This window comes from Tachyglossus aculeatus, chromosome X2 (genome assembly GCF_015852505.1).
Source record: "Tachyglossus aculeatus isolate mTacAcu1 chromosome X2, mTacAcu1.pri, whole genome shotgun sequence".
Taxonomy (NCBI): domain Eukaryota; kingdom Metazoa; phylum Chordata; class Mammalia; order Monotremata; family Tachyglossidae; genus Tachyglossus; species Tachyglossus aculeatus.
In genome coordinates this window covers 9,850,575-9,870,932 of record NC_052100.1, presented here as the reverse complement: position 1 = coordinate 9,870,932, position 20,358 = coordinate 9,850,575, and the positions used below count along the sequence as shown (strand labels likewise).

At 50.0% G+C, this 20,358-nt stretch overlaps 1 protein-coding gene across 1 annotated transcript in view; it reads right to left on the bottom strand.

Moving 5' to 3' along the window:
• The window catches only part of CACNA1A (calcium voltage-gated channel subunit alpha1 A), a 191,293-nt gene that overhangs the window by 16,251 nt on the left and 154,684 nt on the right, over positions 1-20,358 (bottom strand). The window contains 11 exon segments of the mRNA XM_038771461.1: positions 1,783-1,921; positions 2,676-2,785; positions 4,941-5,041; positions 6,094-6,201; positions 6,615-6,720; positions 11,220-11,316; positions 15,736-15,863; positions 16,455-16,605; positions 17,313-17,413; positions 18,376-18,441; positions 19,153-19,269. Of these exon segments, the coding sequence (XP_038627389.1) occupies positions 1,783-1,921; positions 2,676-2,785; positions 4,941-5,041; positions 6,094-6,201; positions 6,615-6,720; positions 11,220-11,316; positions 15,736-15,863; positions 16,455-16,605; positions 17,313-17,413; positions 18,376-18,441; positions 19,153-19,269 (1,224 nt within the window).

The following is a 20,358-nucleotide window of genomic DNA, read 5'->3' as shown; positions in this document are numbered from 1 at the left end:
ATCAGGAGCACCTACGAGGACACAAAGGAACCCCCAGAGAGGTTAGAGGTCCAGTGTCAGAAACCATGAAACACGGTCTTCTTCAAGCCGACACCCTGATGAATCAGGTTGGGGGTAGGTAGCTAAGAGCTCCCCAGGGCTGCCCTGGGGTTCGAGGCCTGCTCTGGGTTCGACCTGGGGAACCGGCAATTACTACTTGGGGAGTTTGCTTTTGCCTGGACCAGCTCTAGATCCGGGGTCCCCAAGGGTGATGGAGAAGCTCTGGGCCCCTTAAATGCGGGTCCTCGGGTTGGGGTACCCAGTTCCATCAGGATCCTCCCCCTGCCGCCCCAAGGGGCCCTGGAATGGGAGGGAGTCAGGTCAGATAACAACTGAGTGAATTTCGTTTGCAAAGGCCACAGCTGGAAAGTGACTAACTGGTTTAGAGCCAGGAACAGAAGGAACCCCTCAGGAAATGGCCAATCAGATTAACCTTCTGTGTGGAGACACTCACATTCACACTCACATCAGTCTCAATCATGAATGAAGTGCTGACAGTGCAGAGGACCCCTCAGAGCAGTTACCATGGGGAATAAATAGCAGGGTCCCAAGCCTATGATCAGGGGGTCAGGGCAGAGCCAAGGGGCCTTTGGGCTTTAGGGGAGGGAGCCAGGCTGGAGCAGAGGGGCCTTGATGGGGTAAGCGGTATGAGAGGTACAAAGGGGGGACGAGTCAAAGAGAGGGAGGGAGAGGAAGAGAAAGGGGAACTCGGGGGAGAAGAGAAGGGGGAAAGGAAAGGAGGAAGGGGCTTTGGAGAGAGGAAGAGGAGAAGGAATAGAGAGAAAGAATAAAAGGGAGGGGAAGGGAAAGGAGGGGGAGAAAGCATAGAGAGGGACAAAATAATGGTAGGGGCCACATTTGCAGCCCTGACTATTGGTATTAGTGGAGGAGAGGGCTAAAGCTGGGCTCTCGGGCAACTGCAAGACCGGTGGAAGCCGGGTACATTCCCGGAAAATTTGTTCCAGGATAACGACGAGTGATTCCCCAGAAATCCCACCGGTCCATTCACCCTTGGCCTTTTGAGGAGTGGAGCAGTGTGATTTTGGGTCCCTAAAGTCCCCGTATTGTTTAGCACAGCATTCGTCCTTTACCATTTAAAGTCAAGATGCATGGAAATTCTCAGGGTCCCTAATCCTTTACCAAAATGCCCTTGCAAGCCCACGCTCAGCCGGATTGGGCTAGACCAACCCGGAAAGAGCCGTGTTGGGGCTCTGCCAAGGTGAGTCCCAACGGCAGCCCCAGTGCAGACTCTTTAGCACGACAGAGTATACCAAAATCAGGAGACTTAATTCCAGATTTTCATTCCCAATCTGTTAGCCCTGCTGGAAATCTAAAGAGGCAGTGACGTCAGCGCTCCCTGCTGCCTCGCAAGAAGTGCTTTTCTGGGGGAGGTCACTGCCTGGGCACGAGCCCTTCCATGCCCAGGCAGACATCCCTGAATGAAACTCTCCCAGAAGCTCCAGACATACAGCAGTCTGGGCCCAAACGAACCTTCTGTCCTCCTTTCAGAGGAGGGAGGAAACCAGAGAGAGAAAGAGGGGTGAAGAGAGAGGGGGGAAGAGGGAGGATGAGGGGGGTAAAAGAAAGAGGGGGGGAAGAGGAGGGGAGAGGGAAAGAGGAGGCGACTGACAAAGAATAGGAAACCCCAGAGAAGTAGGAATTATCTAAGAGATGAGCAAAATGAAAAGTGAGCACCAAAAGAAGGGAGAAGAGAGAAGAGGAGCAGAAGAGAGGAACAGGCACCTGAGAGTTGGGCCGGCTGTCAGGAACATCCTCAGGGCGGCCCCGCTCAGGACTCCAGGTTCCCGTCTTCTGAAACATCTCCTGGGCTCGCTGGGTGACCCAGGATGGGCTCTCCTTCAAGCCTCCTTCGTGAGTCATTCTGAATGCAAGAGTAAAACCAAATGGCAATGCCATTTCTAGGATTTCTGCTTCTCGAGTTTAATAATAATGATGGTATTTGTTAAGCGTTTATTATGTGCCAAGCACTGTTCTAAAGAGTGCTAGGAAAGAGAGTGACAACTGGCCTTCAGACCAACCCCTAAAGCCCAATTGCTGATATTTCCCAGAATAAAAGCTGGACTTGCCACAACGTTTTGTCTGGGCGAGAAACAGGGCCAGGGAGAGGGCAAGAGTTAGGTTTAGGGGATAGGGTTGGGAATAGGTGCTGGAGATTGGGATTTTTAGGCAACTGGCCTGTAGCCCAATCAATCATAGAGTTCACTGAGCGCTTACTACATGCTTGGGAGAGTACTGTCAGTGCAGTGGTTCTGCACTCCTTAACTATCCTGCCCATAGCCCAGGACTTTACTTTTGGAGGTCCTGCACTGGATTTTTTTTCCCCAACTGGGAGACCCCTTAAAATAAAGAGCTCCAGGCCACCGCCCACCCTTAAAACTGGCTCTGGCTAGGAAGTAAATCTGGGTACAGGAAAGGGGCCACTGATGACGGCATTATTTCTGCAAATCAGCAGAAATCATTCAATTGAAAATTCCTCAAGGGCAGGGCACAGTTTGCTTCTACTCATATACTCCCCCAGTGCCTAGTTCAGTACTCTGTGCCCAGGAGGCATTCAATGAATTCCCAGAACGAAGGTCAGAAATTCCACACTGAGCAAGACAAGGGGAAGTACTTACAGGCCTCCTCCTTGGTCCAGCTGAGATGACGGGAGAGAGTTCGGTCCCAAGTCACCCTCCTGGGTTGGGGACGGAGGTTCCATTCGCTGAAACATTAATGGGGTGCGGTTCTGCAGGAGACAGAAGATCCGGGTAGGGTGTGCATAAATGTCTGTGATGTAGGCAAAACGCCTCAGATTGAATACGGGAACCTCACATTTGCAAAAGGCAAGGCCAGTGGTTTTAGCAGCTATTTTTCCCCAATGACCCAACAAGGAGGGCCAGGATTTCATTGCCCCTCATCAGGGGTGATGAAATTGAGACTCAAATTAGGCTTAGTGAGTGGCTTAAGGCCTCAGGATGAATCACAGGCAGAACTGAGACTAGAATCCAGCATCCTCTTTTGCTCAGTAGAGAAGTTTTAGAGGAAAACATCTGAAAATTCCTTTCAGATGCCATTGAGACTCTACTCAAGAGAGAAAGGTTCAATTCTTTTAGTACAGCCCAGTTTGAATTCAACTGTTTGGGAATGACTGTAAAACAGGATATGTGGGAAGTGAATTCCGAAAGCATGACAGGAATCAGGGCCTAGAGAACACCATCCTTGGCCTGTCCCTAGACAAGGCTTGGAAAAGTCCAGTGTGTTCTCTGAGGATGGGACAGATGGAGCCAGGGGCAGACAAAAGCCTGTACTGAGCAAACCCATGCTGCCTGCATCGGAAAGGTCAGGGAAGCTCAAGTTTAGACCAAGGGTTCAGACCTGCATCACTACTCCTAGCTGCCTTCTGCTTAAGAGATGGGCAACCCTCAACCTCAACTCTGGCCTCTTTGTAATGCCTGAGGAGACCCAGGAGTCTTCATGGGTATCAAGGCCTTTCGGTCTTCCCTGGGTCTCAATAATAATTGTGGTATTTGGTAAGTGCTCATCATGTGGGGGGTTGACACAAGATAATCGGGTAGGACACACAGCCCTTATCCCACCTGGGGTGCATAGTCTATGAGGGAGGGATAACAGATATTTCACCCCCATTTTAAAGATAAGGAAACTGAGGAGGCCCAGAAGTGAAGTGAGTTGCCCAAGGTCACCCAGCAGGGAAGGGGCAGAGACAAGATTAGAATCTGGGCCCTCTAACTCCCAAGCCCGGGCTCTATCTACTAGGCCATGCTGCTTTTCGATGCAAGTTCTGCCATTGGAGGTTGGGGGAGGGAGAGGGTGGTAACTTCTTCTGAGACCTCCGAAAGGAACATCAATCAACCCTACCTCTAACCAGTGCTTAGAACAGTGCTTTGCACATAGTAAGCGCTTAATAAATGCCATTATTATTAACTTGATTAGCGGCCAGGGTCCCAGCCCTCATAATTGCAAGGAAGGGTCGTGAAACCTTCCTTTCCTCTACTGTGTGTAGGGTTGGGGGCTGTCCATTTTGGGAAGGGGGTAGATGAACTTGCGAAGGTCTGACAAGAACCTCGCAGGGAGTGGAAAATGAGTTTTGTGAGAAAAGATGAAGGGAATTGGAATTCATTTTCCTGAAGGAGAGAAAAAGCTAGTCTTTCAGCCGACGGAAAAAAAATCCCATAAGGAGGAAGGAGCCTGCTGTTCCTCATCTCCACTAGGCATATGGTGAACCTGATTGTTCTGTTTGGGCTCCAGAGGGGGCAGCAATAAGCCCTCTGGAGCTGTGGAGAAGGAACAAACTCCATCCATCCCATTCTGGCTGTCTGAAGCACGCTTGTGCTTTGGTTCAACAAGAGAGTTGCAGCCTGGACATTAAAGGCATCCATAGTGTTCCAGAATTGCCAGGAGTCTGCCACCGCTTCCCTCCCCATCATGTCCCGTTATTCCTCCCCATTTCCTCCCCCCGCCGCACCTCTTCCCACCCCTGCATGGGTGTACCGGGGTCATGAATGCCCCCGAGTAGACAGGGCAGAGAATCCACAAGCGGAAGCCAAGGACTGAAAACATTTCCTTGGGTACAGAAACCCTCAGAGGAACTATATGGCCTCCCTCTGTGTGTTTATGACAGGCCAAAGAGGAGGACACGGATTGCAACTGCACTCAGAGGGAATGGGTTTCGCCCATGGAAGGACTTCTCGATGGTAAAAAATGGTCACCCCAGAGAACTCTTGCTCTAGATGCTGGGTTTGATCTTTGGCAGCGACCGGGTGGGAGCCCTGTGGTTCAGACGGACTTTGACAGGGCTAGCCGGCCCTGCCTCACTATGCTTCCCTAGGTTGATCCATCAGCGGGGATGGGTAGCCAGCCCCGTCTTCACCGACACGGAGTACCTGCTCCTCCCGGAGAGCCTGCAATTTCTTTGCCTTGCTCTGTCGGTAATACTCCATGATCATCATGGCAGCGTAAATCTTCCCCACTGTCAGGTCGGTTGCTGCAGGAGGGAGAGAGGCATAGAAAAGGAGTCAGGTGCCTGGGGCAGAGGTGATGGGACACCGTGGCTTCCTTCAAGCAATTGGCAGGGGGCCAGCTTTCATCCAGTAGCGGGATAAGAGTGAATGGTCTACTGAGCCTTCCAAGAGGGAGTACGATCCACCTGTCCTCCTAGAGAGGTGGCACTTTAATTCACCCCCAACAGGCTTCAAAATCAGAAGTCATTTCCAGAACCTAGGTGGTATTTCCAGCTCTGCCTATTTTCTTCTGTTGTTCACCTCAGTCCTCCTTTCCAACTCCATCCCATTTTCTCAGCACTGCAACTGATTCCAGAAATATCGCTATCTTTTTTATGGCATTTGTTCAGCATTTATCATGTGCCAGGCACTCTACTAAGCGCAGGGGTAGTGGCAAGCTGATCAGGTAGGGATACAGTCCCTGTCCAACATGGGGCTCGCAGGCTTCATTCCCATTATACAGATGAGGTAACTGAGACCCAGAGAAGTGATACGACTTGCCCAAGGTCACACAGCAGACAAGTGGTGGAGCTGGGATTAGAACCCAGGTCCTTCTGACTCCCAGGCCCGTGCTCTATCCGATAGGCCATGCTGCTCCTCCTTTCTCCCAGGACCTCCAAAGCTATTATATCCAGTCTCTCCTGGTCTTTCTCCTAGTATCCCAGGCAGGGGCTTTTCTCCCCATTTACAGAAAGGGAAACTGCCATTGAAGAGAAAGCAACCCAACCACTTCGATCAGGAATGGCACCAGCAATCAAATCCAGACCCCTAACGTCTAGCTCGGCAGTCTACCCTAATCGTTTCTGTCAGACTGCCAATCAACCCCCCTTCACCCTTGGCTTCAAATGTTTCCCTGCTGCTTTCTTCTTAGCCTTACATGGATCTACCTTTGGCCTCACTCTTTCCCTTGCTTCCGATCGAACACGACCCTGCCTCTGAAGCCTCGGGGAGATCTGAACTGAGTGAGGAGGGGAAGAGACAGGACTGGGGTGTAGAGAGGGTTCCTTTAGACTTGGTCTGTGCCTTCCGGTCTTACATTTGTGGGGAGTAACTAAGAGGTCCAGAGTCTTCTGGGAGAGGTTAGGCCAAATGGCCATCATTTCCTTCCGTAGCTCTGCATCCATCTGCTGCTTGTCGGCCCCTCCTGCAACACAGTGGGAAGAGAGAAGACTCAATGGCACCGGACGGCTCTGCTCAGCTGCTATCGCCCCCGCAAGACAGCGCTTGCGAAATTTCCGCTCTAACTCACCACCAATACTGGAAGTGCCTCCTGGCACCCGTGTACGTGCGAGAAAAGCTAAGACAGCACACGCTAAGCAAATGCTCCATAAATCCCACTGGTGGGTTGGTTGATGGACTAGAGAGGCCATGGACTTCCATTTGGCCACTTTGGACCTCGCTCCCAACACAAGGGTGGCCCACTGAAAATGCAGATCCACTTCCACCACGTAAACTGCATTTGTTGGGCTCTCTTCCCCAGGGCCACTCTAATGACCAGGCAAACCAGCCCTCTTGCCTTTTGAAGGCTCCCCACACTTCCAGCTAACCCCCTCTTACCTTTGGCAATTTTAATGTCTAGGGCTGTCCTAATCAAAGCCATGAGGGTGGAGTTGAAATGGACGGTGTTGTCATCTGCCACGGGCAAATCCATGCGTAGGAGCCTCTGCAGAGATCCAATCAGAAGCCAGTCATTCTACTGTCCTCCCTCTCTCATCCACACATTCCCAGCCCCTTCCCTCTCTCCCTCACCCCCAAAGCCTCCCCTCCCCAACCTACCAACTCCATCCAGAATGCGCTTTCAAAGGAAAGAGCCGTGGTGGGGAGAACTCTGAGACTGAACTGGCCCCCATCGTCTCCGGGAGGAGGAGGAGAAGCAAACTCCCCCTAGCGTTGCCCTTGCTGAAAATGTTCTCGGAAGCTGCAGAAGCTTCATTTTCCCATGTTCCCGGGCCATATCTGAGCAGCCAAGGAACCCACTCGCCCTGGCCACACGCCGAGGATCAGCGTGCCCAGAGGGGAGGCTTGTGGAGTGGGAATGAGCCCATGACCAACTGGCCCCTCCCTGCCCAGGCTTCTGGCTCTTGGCCACAAGCCCCCAGGGCATCTGGGACCCTATCTCCTCCCGGATCCTTCTCGTGAGGCTCAGACCGCCTCTCTGTGCTGCCGTCTTCCCATCGTTTGCACCTGGCTCCCGGGCTCCTCTCCCCGCCCCCCTCCATCAGGGCTTGATTCATTTCAGGGGATCCCCGCATCCTCCTGCCCAGAAAAATGGGAGCCCCGGGCTTTCCCAGCCTGCTCATTTCCCCCTCCCCCAATGACTCCGTCCAGTTTTCATTCTAAAATGCCAGCTCTCGGGCTCAGTGAGTCTCGCCTCCCTCCTGCCGCTCCCCCAGAGTTCTGCCCAGACGGCTCATTTCTGGTCAACCCCCGCCACCCCCGCCATGGAAAAAGAGTCAGGAACAAACACAGCTACATTCCAAGACAGCAGGTGCACTCAGTGTACGCAAAGGAAAAGAAAGCTCAGAGTATGTGGATGCCACGGGAGGTGCCGATTCCATCCAACTTGCACAGACTCCACAAACCCCGTTCTGCTGAAAAGTGCTTGGCAGACAGCGCAACCTGGGGCAGGGGTCGATGCCATGCAAGGAGCGTGAAGCATGCCGTACCACAGAGCTTCCACAAGACGAAGCATACACATACAGGAAAGCATTCACATGAAAACTCGAGACTCATTCATAGCTCCCGTAGAGATTAGTATTAAGTGATAGCTCCAGATTTCTGCTCTCAGTGCAATGGGGATGCTCCCTACTACTTGAAAGACACAAGAAATCTCCTCCATAAGTGTCATTCCTTGGGCACAGGCTGGGTGACTGGAGTGGTACTGGAAGGATGGCTGTGTTCAGACATCAGCTACATTAGGCTGCAGACTACATGGAAATGGCATCAGGGAGTTGGTGATCACCGGGATATTAAGACACGGAGCCTGCTGCCACCGGCAGCACACTTAGGGTGGGGTTGGGGTGGGTGGGTGGGGAAACAGAAAGACAAGGGAGATGGGTGGACCAATCAAAAAATCGAGAACACAAAGCCCAAGAGAGAAAGACAGAGGGGAAGGGCATAAAATAGTGAACAACGGTCCTGAGGTATTTTACAATCCCACTGTCCAGAAAAACTGGTCTTGATAGAAAAACGCAGACCAGGTTGCTGTTTCTGAGTGGTGGGTTTAGGTGGTGGTTGGGGGAGAAAGGGATTTAGTTCTCTGCTAGCTCTAGGAGGACCAGATCATAGAGATGGGAAGCAGAGAGAGAGATGGGAGGGTGTAAAAGCAGATGGACGAATAAGGGGGGAACTCTGTGGGAGTCCCAACAAATTTTCTGGACAGCAGAAGTTGTCGATCTAAGCCCCAGGACAATGGAGTAGGGAAAGGCTGGGGAAGGAGAAAAGGGGAATGAACGAGAGTGGACTACAGTCGCCTGGCAGACCGGATGGAGGCATGAAGGCCAAGAGAGGCGAGCAAGGCTCAGGATACACTCTGAAACTGTTTTCTAGGGCCCTTCTGGTCTCCCTGGGGGGCTTGTAAGAAAGGGAACATTAGCTTTTGGGCTTGTTTCATTTCTTATGAAACCTGGTTGGGGCAAGGTCTGAGTGAATCCACTAGGAACTCTGCCTTTACCCAACTCCCCTTAAGAGTAAAACCTGCTACAATTTTCCCAGAAGGGCAGATTGGCTGGATTTTGGGAAATATCCCATTAATGCAGGTAACTGCTTTTGATTGGCCTGGGGGGAAAATAACTCCTAAGGTAGCAAGAGGCCTTTGGGATAGGAGAGGTTCTTATTCATCTCTTCCAGTGTTTGGGGAGTTGTCCATGGCTGACTCCCTCCCTGCCCCCTAAAACTGGATCTGGGGGATCCAGAACATGAAAGCCATGAGGGAGGTGTCAGCCAAAGGACGGAATGGAGGGGAGAATGGGCCTTGGAATTCCGGGCACTGTTCCGACAAGGGGGTGTCTGTACTATGCTGGTGCCTGTTTTATGGATCTGGTGGAGGCCCCCTCCAGAGAACTCCAATCCTTGAATGGCCCATCCATTTCCACCTCACATCACTCTCACCGAACTGCAGAAGGAACTGAGCTTAGGGATCGACACCAAGCTGATGCCTGAAAATAGACGTGTGGTCCACTGTGATATGAGAACCAGACTATGGGATAAGCACACCACACAATGAGCACAGCCCACTGGATTGTGGAGAAACACAGACTGGATGCTGCCGACAGAGGGAAAGAGAGACAGACACAGACCCTGAGAGGAAGAGACAAACAGAGGAAGAGAATCAAAGATGAGAGACAGAAAAACACCAAAAAAACCAGTGAGACAAGAGAACCAGAGCGAGGCGACTGAATTATGGAAAAGAAGAATTATAGGTTGTAACTTGCCAAACCCAAAAGGTCAAATTTGCTGGTAGGGTAGTTTTCCCTGTCAAGCAAAAATTAGGAAGGGAGGAGAAGAAGAAGAAGAGGAGAAACTGATGGTGTGGTGAGAACCAGAGAAAGAGAGAAGGATGATTGAGGAAGGCAGTGGAGAGGAGTTGAGATGGGTTAGAACTGCATTGACAGAAAAGGGGATGGGAGGGGCACTGGTCGGGTGGTGGGAGCTGGGGGTGTGAAGAGGGGGAGAGGTTAGTACAGTAGTGGTTCTGTTTCAGTGCAGAAGGTTTTGGGGGGCTTTTGGGGTTCTTTTAAGTACTTGGAGTTTTATTACATTTGTGGCTGATTTTAAGAAGAGGCCCATCTGCCATTGGAAAGGCAGGAATTCTTGGGACCATCTAGGGTTTAGAAAGCCTTGCAAGCCACCTGCGAAGCCCCAGCTCTTCACCTCACGGGGCTTTCCCGAGAGCGCTCCTGAACTCATTGGCTGGGGCAGCCATGGCATTGAGGCTTTCCTATCCTGGGCTCTAGCTCTTGGGTCACCCAATCATAAGTTTCAGCATGCATGGGGCCTGCTCATGCTCTTAAGTGCCTTCCTGGGCTCTCCCTCTGAGAGCCGACTTGCAGAACCACAGTGTGGAGGAAGCCTTTAGAGGAGGTCCTGGTGTCTTGGCTGCAGCTCCTTTAAGGCACTGCGGCCAAAACTATTGCACTTCGGTTCTGGAACAACAACAAAACAAATTCAGACGTTCACCCGGGAAACAGGGCCGACTCTGAGAGTCTAGGCCAGCTCACTGTGTGCAACTGCCAGAGGGAGCTCTCGGAGGAGGCAGACGGGCAAGCTCCAATCTCTGTCCTGCATGTGAACCTTCAGAGCTTCCAGTTCCCATCTCCAGGGGCTGAGGTCTCCTCTTTCCCTTGCCCGGTTAACTAGATTTAAATTCAAGGTGGCTCACTGGGATGGTTTGGCTGGCAACTTCAAGCCAATGATGAGAGACTGCTTTTCTTTCCAAGTCTTTCTAGGGCCCTTCCTGGGAACACTGAGGCAGAGCCATAGTTATCTCTGGAGGGATAAACAGGTTTCCCCACGCTTTGTGTGCCAACTTGAATTTGGGGAGCATTCGAGAGGCAGTGCCTTCTTTCCCCAACCTCTCCCTAAGCCCCCGTCACGGATTCCTCAATGAAACAGACTCCATTTGCAATTTGAGGACTGCCCGGGGAGTCTCTCCTTCACCTGACTGACGCCTCTGACCACCCTAGGAAGCCAGAGTAGTGCCTCACTCCCTTCTCTATCCCTTACTCTCTCAGATCTATCCCAATACCACTCGGTTTCTTCAGCTTGGGGGGCTGGCTCCTTGTGGGTGGCAGGGCAGTCTACCAAGAGGAAAGGCTGAAAGGGAGGTGGTTTGGGTTTGGTGGTGGGTGGTTCGTAAAAATGAGTCTGGTTGAGAGAAGAGGCAAGGGGACTAGTGATCATCCTTTGGTGGCCAGCTGAGAGATTACTCTTTGAGCACCCCCCTCCCCACAAACTACTGGCCATAATGGAGTCTCTGAAACACGCAACACTAACGGAAGAAAACGGACACACTGTACTGTTTACTTATTATTATTAGAATTACTACTCTTATTATTTTGCTTGAGGAAAAAAAGTAAGTAGAGCTATAAAAAGAAATTGGGTTTTTTTGTCAGCATAAAAAAAAATAATTTTTTCCCTTTTTTTTTTCCAAATTTAGTCTACCTTATAAGCAACTCGGGCTGGACACTTCTTCCCCAAACCCAGGGGCGGAGACATGTGTCTGAGCATCTCATACATGTCCGGGTAAGCCATGCGGCCCCTGGCACAAACAAAAAAAAAAAAAAAAAAAAAAAAAGAAAAAAGAAAAAAAAGAGAAGGAAAAAAGAGAGAGAAAAACACACGAGCCGAAAAAAGCAAGAAAAAATAGAAAGAGAGAGATGCATAGAACAAAATATATATTTTAAATAAATTGAAAAGAGAGAAGAAAAAATGGAAGAAAAAATAATAAAAAAGTTACTTCGCTGCTCGTCAGCAGAGAGAGAGAGAGAAAGAGAAAAGTCATGTTCACTTTTGACTCATGCTGATTGATTTGTTGGGGAGGCTATGGAATTTGAAATTCTTTTCTAGGAACCTGGAGGCTTTTTTATATTTTTTCCGCACAGAGAGCTATTGTTGGATAAACTGTTTGAAGGAGGGTGAACTCCCAAGGGGACTGAATGGAGGAGGAGAAGGGTCTTGGAGAAGAGGGCAGGACATGTCAAAGGGTAGATGGGAAAGGAAACGGGAGTAAATGGTGGAGGTGTCAATGCAGTTTCGATCCTCCCCAAATGAAAATCAAAATTAATGTGACTTGGTTTTTGGGTGTGGTTCAGACCCTACTATGCCCAGCTTCAGCTAACAGCAAGCAGAAATGGTTGAAGATAACCAAGATATATGCTCCATGCTTTGTAGTCTAGGTGACTGCATTATCTTATGCATTCTGTTTGCTAAGAATTTACTAATTTAAAAATGCAAGATATATAGATAGATAGATATATATATATGAAATATATATATTAAAGAACCAAAAGCACATTCATTCCGTTGATGCTAGCAGGTTTTAGTGGAAGTCAAACCTTGCAAGCAACCCTATGTGGGCATTTCTTGCCTAAGCCGAGAGGGGGAGATATAACACGCAATAAACTGTACATATCCTTATAATGAATTCGACCGCTGTAAGAAGAATACATGGGTATTAGTGCAGACACTAAGGGCAAAATAAGACACACACACACACACACACACACTCACGCACAGTACAAAGACATCACAAGACAACTCTCTGACACACTGAAGTGCTGGCAGCAATAACTGTAATTTGATTTACCTGTACTGGCTGGTCATCTTTTACTGGCTTAAAAAGAACTAAGTAAAACACAACTGCACACAGAAGCGCTTAACAAATAGCACGGTTATTATTATCATTATTAATAAAAGGGTGGGGTGGAGAGGGAGCAGGGTTTTCTTTTTGCATTTGATGTTCACCAATATGACATTGCCCCCCACCCCACCCTGCTCCCAAAACACACTTATACAAACACACACACACACTCATACACATTAATTAACCAGTGTTAGTATGCCTAGTGGCAGTTTGTTTCAAGACGAGGTCTGGGAGGTCAAATTGTGTGGCCAGGGACCACATTCACTATGAGACCAGGTAGAGGTTAAACCTCTAGGGTTTGCCCAGAAATAAGGGCATCCACCATGGCATGTCAGGCACCCACCCTGGTGCATATACTGAGTCACTGTGATAGGATACACTGGGGAATATGCCCCCATTGCCCACTGGACAATAACTAACAACGTCCTCCCCAGGGACACTTAATGATTATTAGAAAAGAGGTTTGGCAGAATCCAATTGCAATAACCTAAAATTAAAAAAGGAAAAGTTAATGGTCGGCAAAAGTCCAAGTACATTTCTTTCCACTGGCAAGATTTATGTAGGTCCATGGGTGAAAATCAGAGAAGGGTGAGGGGCAGAGAGAACGAGGAGGAATTTCAGAGGCCCATGTTTCTGAGTAGCAGAACCAGGTAACTTCTGGCCCAGCTGCCCCATGGTTTCAGTGGCAAAGCACACAGTTTCAGAGGTTAAGATTTGAGACGGAACAAAATTCACAGGAAAACTGAAGGCTCCCAAACTCAGAAATCATTTTCGGTGAGGAGAATTTGTCAGTACTAAAGCCATTGTGGCTTCAGGGGCCAGGGACGGGAATGCTGGCGTGGCAGTACCTCACAGAGAAAGCTCTTGTTTGCAGTCTGCGACATGGAGTTTCCTATGATGAGGAGAACCAGTGAGGAGGGGAAGTCTGTGAGGGAATCACTTTGGCCAGGGGCAGAAATTTCAGTCACGAGAGTCGATGGGCTAAAGGAAGAGAAGCAGCGAGGCCTAGTGGATAGAGCATGGGCCAGGGAATCAGAAGGGCTTGGGTTCTAGTCCTGGCTCTGCTATTTGCCTGCTGTGTGACTTCAGGCAAGTCACTTAACTTCACTGTGCCTCATCTGTAAAATGGGGATTAAGATTGTGAGCCCCATGTGGGATAAAGACAATGTCCAATCTGCTGAATTTGCATTTACCCCAGCACCTGATACAATGCCTGGCTCATAGTAAGTGCTTAACTATATGCCATTAAGAAAAAAAGGGGGGTGGGGAGAAGAGTCATTTTCTGGGACACTTGCTGGTTCAAAAACACAGACAGTTGACACACATGAAAGGATGAGGCTTCAGATTTGGGACTGGAGGACTGGGGGACATTCTGGGCTCTGAGACCAAGTCAGAATTGGGCTGATGGTGTCACCAAAGTCAGAGAGGGATATTAAGAACCAGCTCTCTTCATCTGAGGATCTTTAGGCATTTTGGACCACCGAGAGATACGGAAACCAGGCTTGACAGTGCTGAGAATGATTTTTACAAAGAGTATGAGTACAAATGACTGACTTTCAAATTCTTTGCTCAACAGATCCAAAGGGGAGGAGAGCAGGTGTTGGGTGGCAGAAGAATGGCGGCTGTTCACCTGGGAACAGGCAGACGGACTAAAGGAAAAACCCTTTGCAAAAATCAATCTTGGGTACCTGCCATTTTAAATTGGCTGGGGCAGCTGGGGGCAACAACACCCCTGGGATTCCTCTTGCCACTACCTAGTGTGGTATTTTTGGACAGCCAGATGCTTTTATGGGCTTTATGGATACACCTGATCTGAGCCTGTTTTTATAGGCTGTCTTTGAATTTATGGGTGGTTGGCAACTCTGGAGGAAATTGAGTCGGAGTGAAGTGAAGCAGCATGGCCCAATGGATAGAGATGGGCCTGGGAGTCAGGAAGGACCTGGGTTCTAATCTCGGCTCTGCCATTTGTCAGCCGTGTGTCCTTGGGCAAGTCACTTAACTTCTCTGTGCCTCAGTTACCTCATATGTAAAATGGGGATTAAGACAGTGAGCCCCATGTGGAACCAGGGACTGTGTTCAACCCGAGTAGCTTGTATCTACCCCAGTGCTTTGTACAGTGCCTGGCACACAGTAAGTGCTTAACACATACCATTAAAAGAAAAAGTAGTAACATAATCCCTAGGGGATGCCTAAGAAATGTGAATCAAATAAAAAGATGCATCAGTCAACTAGTCAAAGACCACCCTTGTGAGTCCAGGGCAGATCAATAACCAGCTCAAACTCCAGGTCAAAGCAATGGCGATTCCCTTTTTATTTCTGGGAGTACATATGGCTAACCCTCTTGGGAATCTCTGCCCCTGCTATCTCTGCGCTTTAGGTTTCATCAACTGTCTGTCTGTCACCCCCTTTAGACTGTGAGCTCCTTGTGGGTAGGGAACGTATCTACCAACTGTATTGTATTGTACTCTCAGACCAAGCGCTTAGTACAGTGCTTGACACTCAGGAAGTGTTCAATAGATACCACCGATTGGTTGATTTTGACAATCCCCTGCATCTCTCTGCCATCCCCGCATATTTCCCCATCAAACATTTCTACTGGCTCCTCAGACCTGACACACACAACGCCTCTGAGCTAAGCCTACTGATAAGACACGGCCCTCCCAATTAGAATCCAGTCTCACTTCCTGGCTCTTCAGTTACCACAAATGGAGCATTAGCTCTTTGAGGGCAGGGAATGTAGGCCCTGCTTCTGTTTTACGTTACCAAGAGCTTAGTACAGTGCTTGTTACTCGGGAGGTGCTCAGTAAACATCACTGATAAATTTGGATGGCAACCTGCTCAGGCCCTTGGCAGCAGGCAAACTTTTTTTTTAAATGGTATTTGTTAAGTGCTTACTATGTGTCAGATACTGTTCTAAGCACTGGGGCAGGTACAAATTAATTAGGTTAGACACAGTCTTCTCCCCCTTTCCCAGAGGGGGAGGTTGACAGGGCTATGAGGTGACTTGTCCAAGGTGACACAGTAGGCGGAGAACAGACCAGGTGGGCATCTACTCCTTTTCAACCGTTGGAGAACACCCTCTCTCTTCCCTGGCGGTAGAGCCCGTGAATCCCCACCATGGGTCTATCAGCGAAACTTCCATCTTAGCCCACCAGATCAAAGCATCCCAGCCTCCCACCTTCAGGTCACTGAGCTCTCCAAAAATAAATCTCCTCCAAGGGGCCAAGGGGATTGCTGAGTGTCACACCCCAGACTTCTCTCTTGTGCTTGGGAAAGAAAGCGGAAAGAGGGGAGCGAGGGTGGACAAGTTCTTACCAAGCCGCAGGGTCGTATTCAGCCCAGACACGCACATACTCATCCAAGTGATGGGGTCCCAGGATGGACGAGTCTCGGGTGAGGTACTCAAAATTATCCATGATGACGGCCACAAAGAGGTTTAGCATCTGCAGTGGAACAGGGAGGGACTCAGAGAGGGCCCAGTGGGCAAATGAGAGCCCAGAACCAAGGGGATCCTACTTCAGGTAGATCCAGGCTCTCTTTCCGCTTCTGTCATTCTAGTCTTTTCCTTGGTGCTGTTGGTCTCCCCTGCTTTTGCCTTGGGCTTCTCTCTTTTCTCCCCCATCTCCCCACACACCTACCCTGGGCCACTGCAGAATTCTTGGCAGAGCCAAGCCACCTTGCTCTCTTCTTTCAAAATGGATCTTCTAGGTAGCTTTGCACAGGCAAGTGACTTTGGTAACCTCTATCCCAAATCCCTTTTACCCCTCCCACTGCTCCTCTGCCTTCCATCAGGACTTTGAAACTCCCCTCAGCAGACCGTCAGGCCAGAACAGTAGAATAGTTGTCTGACTTTCTTTCAAATGTCCATAAGCTCCCCAGAGGGTGGGTCTTGGGCCTATTTTTATAAGTCCTGACTTTTATTTAGCCCCTTGGGAGCCCCCGATCAACCATAAATCAACATAAAAATCAACCTGCAGGTGGGAATGAGGCTGGTAAAATGGGAGGCAAGTTGAGGCTCGGTGCCTCAGACTCACCAGGAAGGAACAGAGGAAAATGAAGGAGACAAAATAAAAATAGGCAAACTCATTCCCACATTCTGCTTCCTTGATGCCTGAATTTTCATCACAGGGCTTCCCACTTAGGCAGGAGAGCATAATATCGTGCCAGGCTTCACCAGTAGCGCTCCTGGGGAGGGAGATGGGAAAGAGAGAGGGGGCGGGGGTCAGTGATTATGAAGTGCAGTTTAAAGTTAGCTTTAATTGTCCCCCTCCCCATCCATCCCCAAATGACTCATAGACTGATATTGTTTTTATAAACCTTTTGATCACTGTTTCTGGCATCACCCTGACTTGCTCCCTTTATTCATCCCCCCTCCCAGCCCCAAAGCAGTTATGTACATATCTGTAATTTTATTTATACTAATGGCTGTCTCCCCCTCTAGACTGTAAGTTCGTTGTGGGCAGGGAACGGGTCTGTTATATCATTATGTTGTACTCTCCCAAATACTTAGTATGGTGCTCTCGATAAATACAATTGACTGACGGCCCAGAATCTTCTCAGGCTTTCCCAAGTCAGAAGGGAATGGTCCTTCCCCCAGGAATCCTAGAGATGACACTGCTCCCGGAATTCAGTATGTTCTCCCCTCTTCTGCTTTGGAAGTCTCGCCCGACTTAGACGGGGGCGGGGAGGAGTCTGGCGAAGTGTGACCAGGGCAGAACAAAGCAATAGAGGCAAAATAGCAATTGGCCTCCCTTTCTAGGCCTCCACACCCCCTGAAGTTACACCTAGTCTCTTCTCCTAAGCCCCCCGGAGTCCATTTGCCCGGGGCACTAGAGCCAAGTTATCTGCACTCTCTGGCTGGACCCCTCTTTGCATTCTCAAGGCCAGCTCACCTAAAGAGAAGCATCAGGGCTTGGAAGAAGGTCCGGAAGTTGTTGTGTTCAGTGATGTGGGACCCCTCATCTTCATCATCAATGCCAATGTTACCAAATACCTGCAAAGGCAGAGGATGCTCAGAAGTCTTCCCTTGGAGAAACTCAAATTCTCCATTTCAGGGAAGGTTCACTGTGCAGGATGCAAAGTTCGCCGGCATATTCTCGGTGCCACACTAGACTTTAAGCTCCTTGAGGGCAGGGGTCGTGTCTATCAACTCTATTGTATTGTGCTCTACCAAGTGCTTAATACAGTGCTCTGCACACAATAAGTGCTCAATAAATACCACCGGTTGATTGACAGCCAGAGTCCAAGCCTCCGTTCCAAGCCCACCGAGACTGAGAGACTGGGTCACACAATAAAGTGTGGCCTATTTAAAACCCGACCCATCGAAAATATTTTCCAGAGGGGGATACACAGAAGGGAGAAGTAGCGGTGTGGCCTAGTGGACAGAGTGCGGGCCTGGGAGTCAGGGGACTTGGGTTCTAATCCCGGCTCTGCCAACTGCTTGCTGTGTGACCTTAAGCAAGCCACTTAACTTCTCTGTGCCCCAGTTTCCTCAATTGTAAAATGGGGATTAGATCCTATTCCCTCCGACTTGGACTATGCGCCCCATGTGAGACAGGGACTGTGTTCAACCTGATAAAACCTGTAACTACCCAACGCTTAAAACACTGTTTTGATGCATAGTGAGCATTTAACAAGTACCATAAAAAAGGGAGGGGCAACATGATCCAGCCCAGGAGTCTGGTTTCCTGGATTCTATTTCCAAATTCAACTCATACAGCACTTAACCTCTCAGAACTACACTTTTGCTCTTGCAAAATGGGGAGTGAAACCTGAGATTCTCGGGTAGACAGTCAGAAAGCATGTCATTCTGTGGACTGATTTGGGGAGATGGTTACTATGTGTGGCCAAGGTGTCCAGTGGGGCACTGTTACTGGGGGCCTTCTTTCTAAGGGTAAATTGCCGAACAACATGCAGCCCTGGTTTCCACCCAGGGCAAGGTTAGCTAAGGCCTACCTGCATTCCAATGATGGCATAAATGAAGAATAGCATAGCAATCAGCAGGCAGACATAGGGAAGGGCCTAGAGGGAAGCAGGATAAGGGTTATTACTCCCGAGGGACCCAAGACCTCAGCCAGCTCTTCAAAGAGCCTTTTCTCTCTACTCCCCTTTGGAGAGCTTGTCGCCTCCATCTGCAGGGGGACTGATCAGTGGCTCTCTTTCGGCCAAGCCCTCTGTGACCCCGCTTAGAAACAGAAACGTCCCTGACCTGACCTTGAGCATTTCATCATAACCAAAGCGAGGGCCAGCCGGATCCCTCGAGGGCTACACCAGCTGGGACCAGGCTAGCCCCAGGTCAGGATCCAGCAGCTCAATGGGGAGGTCTTCCCAGACCGAAGAAGCAGACGCTTCATTTTCACTTTGTGCAAGTGGGAGGAGAGTAACCGTGACCTGGGCTGTTTCCCGGCCCCTCATCTCCCCTCTGGCCAGGCCTGGGATAGGTACTGGCCACCAGTAGTAGCTTCAATTAACTGCCATTAAGCGCTCAACCGCCGGGTGTGAGTTTTGCAGGGATTCCAAGGGATGGGCAACCAGCCTTGTTGGCCAGGGTGCCAGAGTCACCTCGGTTGGGAACTCTCCCAACACCTTCTGATCCAATATGGCGGCAACCACTCAGGACCCCCCACCGACCCCATCTCCCAGAGCCGGCACCGGGCCTGCTTGCTAAATCTCTCTAGATCTGGGCGCTGCCATCAGATGAACTTGTCTCTTCTCCGCTCCCATTCCACTTACCTTAAAGGACTGTACAAATGTCCAGAGCAGGATCCGGATGGTGTAGCCCTGGCGGAGCAGTTTGATCAGCCGAGCGGCCCGGAAGAGGCGCAGGAAGCTCAGGTTGATGAAGTTGTTCTGGGGAGATGGAGGAAAGGCGTGAAGATCTTCCCGCCCTAGTGGGCTCGGAAGAAACACAAAAACACAGCACTCATTTGCATTAAGCCAAACAGAGAAAGAAACCCCAAATTATAGTCACGGAGAGAAAGAAACGATTTCCCAACTCAGCATCGCAGGGGAAACAAAAAATGTCAGAAAGAAAACACCAAAAAAGGAAAACCAACTCAAAACCAATGCCACCCTTCAATTCCCTGCCACCCTGCAACCCCGAAAAGGAGATTGGAAGAGGAGAAAGGAGAAGAATTAAAGGAAAGGAAAATGAGGGCAGAGGAAAGAGGAGAAAAGAAAGGAACAAAACGAAACCAATATCCAAGATCATCCAATCAGAAAAAAAAATTCTTATGGTTTTTGTTTATCCCAACAACCAAATGCACTGAGACCTTCTGACACAAGCAAGTTACGTCTTTGCAGAGTCTCGCTACACATGTACGATGCACAGACACCAAAGAGAGTTAAGCCAACAAGCCCAGGCTCGGTGGACTTGTGCGTTTTACATGTGCGTGTTACGATCTGGGCCAAAAATGCATCAGTCGCACGGACTCAACAGGCGCAGTTTACCGCGCCCCCCCTTTGCCCCCCACCGCCTTCCCTCCCCCCCCGGCCCCGCCCTGACCTGATCCTCAAATACCAGCCAGGGGCTGAAAGCAGTGCTCAAGCCAATTGGGAGAAGCAGAGTAGGATCTTTTCTTACCCCCTTGGCGAGCGGGGATGGGGAGGACAGAAGGGCTGCAGGGCAAGTCCTCGCCTCCTGGTGGGTACGGGAAGATGCATTTTTGGCCCTTTTCCCCCCTCTCAGGGATGGCTTCACAGCTTCTGGGATTGGGTGGAGCCGCGTGGTACCAAGCCTGCAGGAAGCGATGGGGCTCCCATGGGTCTCGCCAGCTTGGAAATTTAAGAGGCCGACCGAGAAAGGTGGGCGATGCTGGTGGAAGCCTGTGCCATCTCTGCCACTAGCACCTCCCAGGTCGGACCCCTGCTCTGAGTTCTCAGGTGAGTGGGCCTGCCTACTCTCTGCTGCCATTATCTGGCATGGGTCCTTCCTCCTCC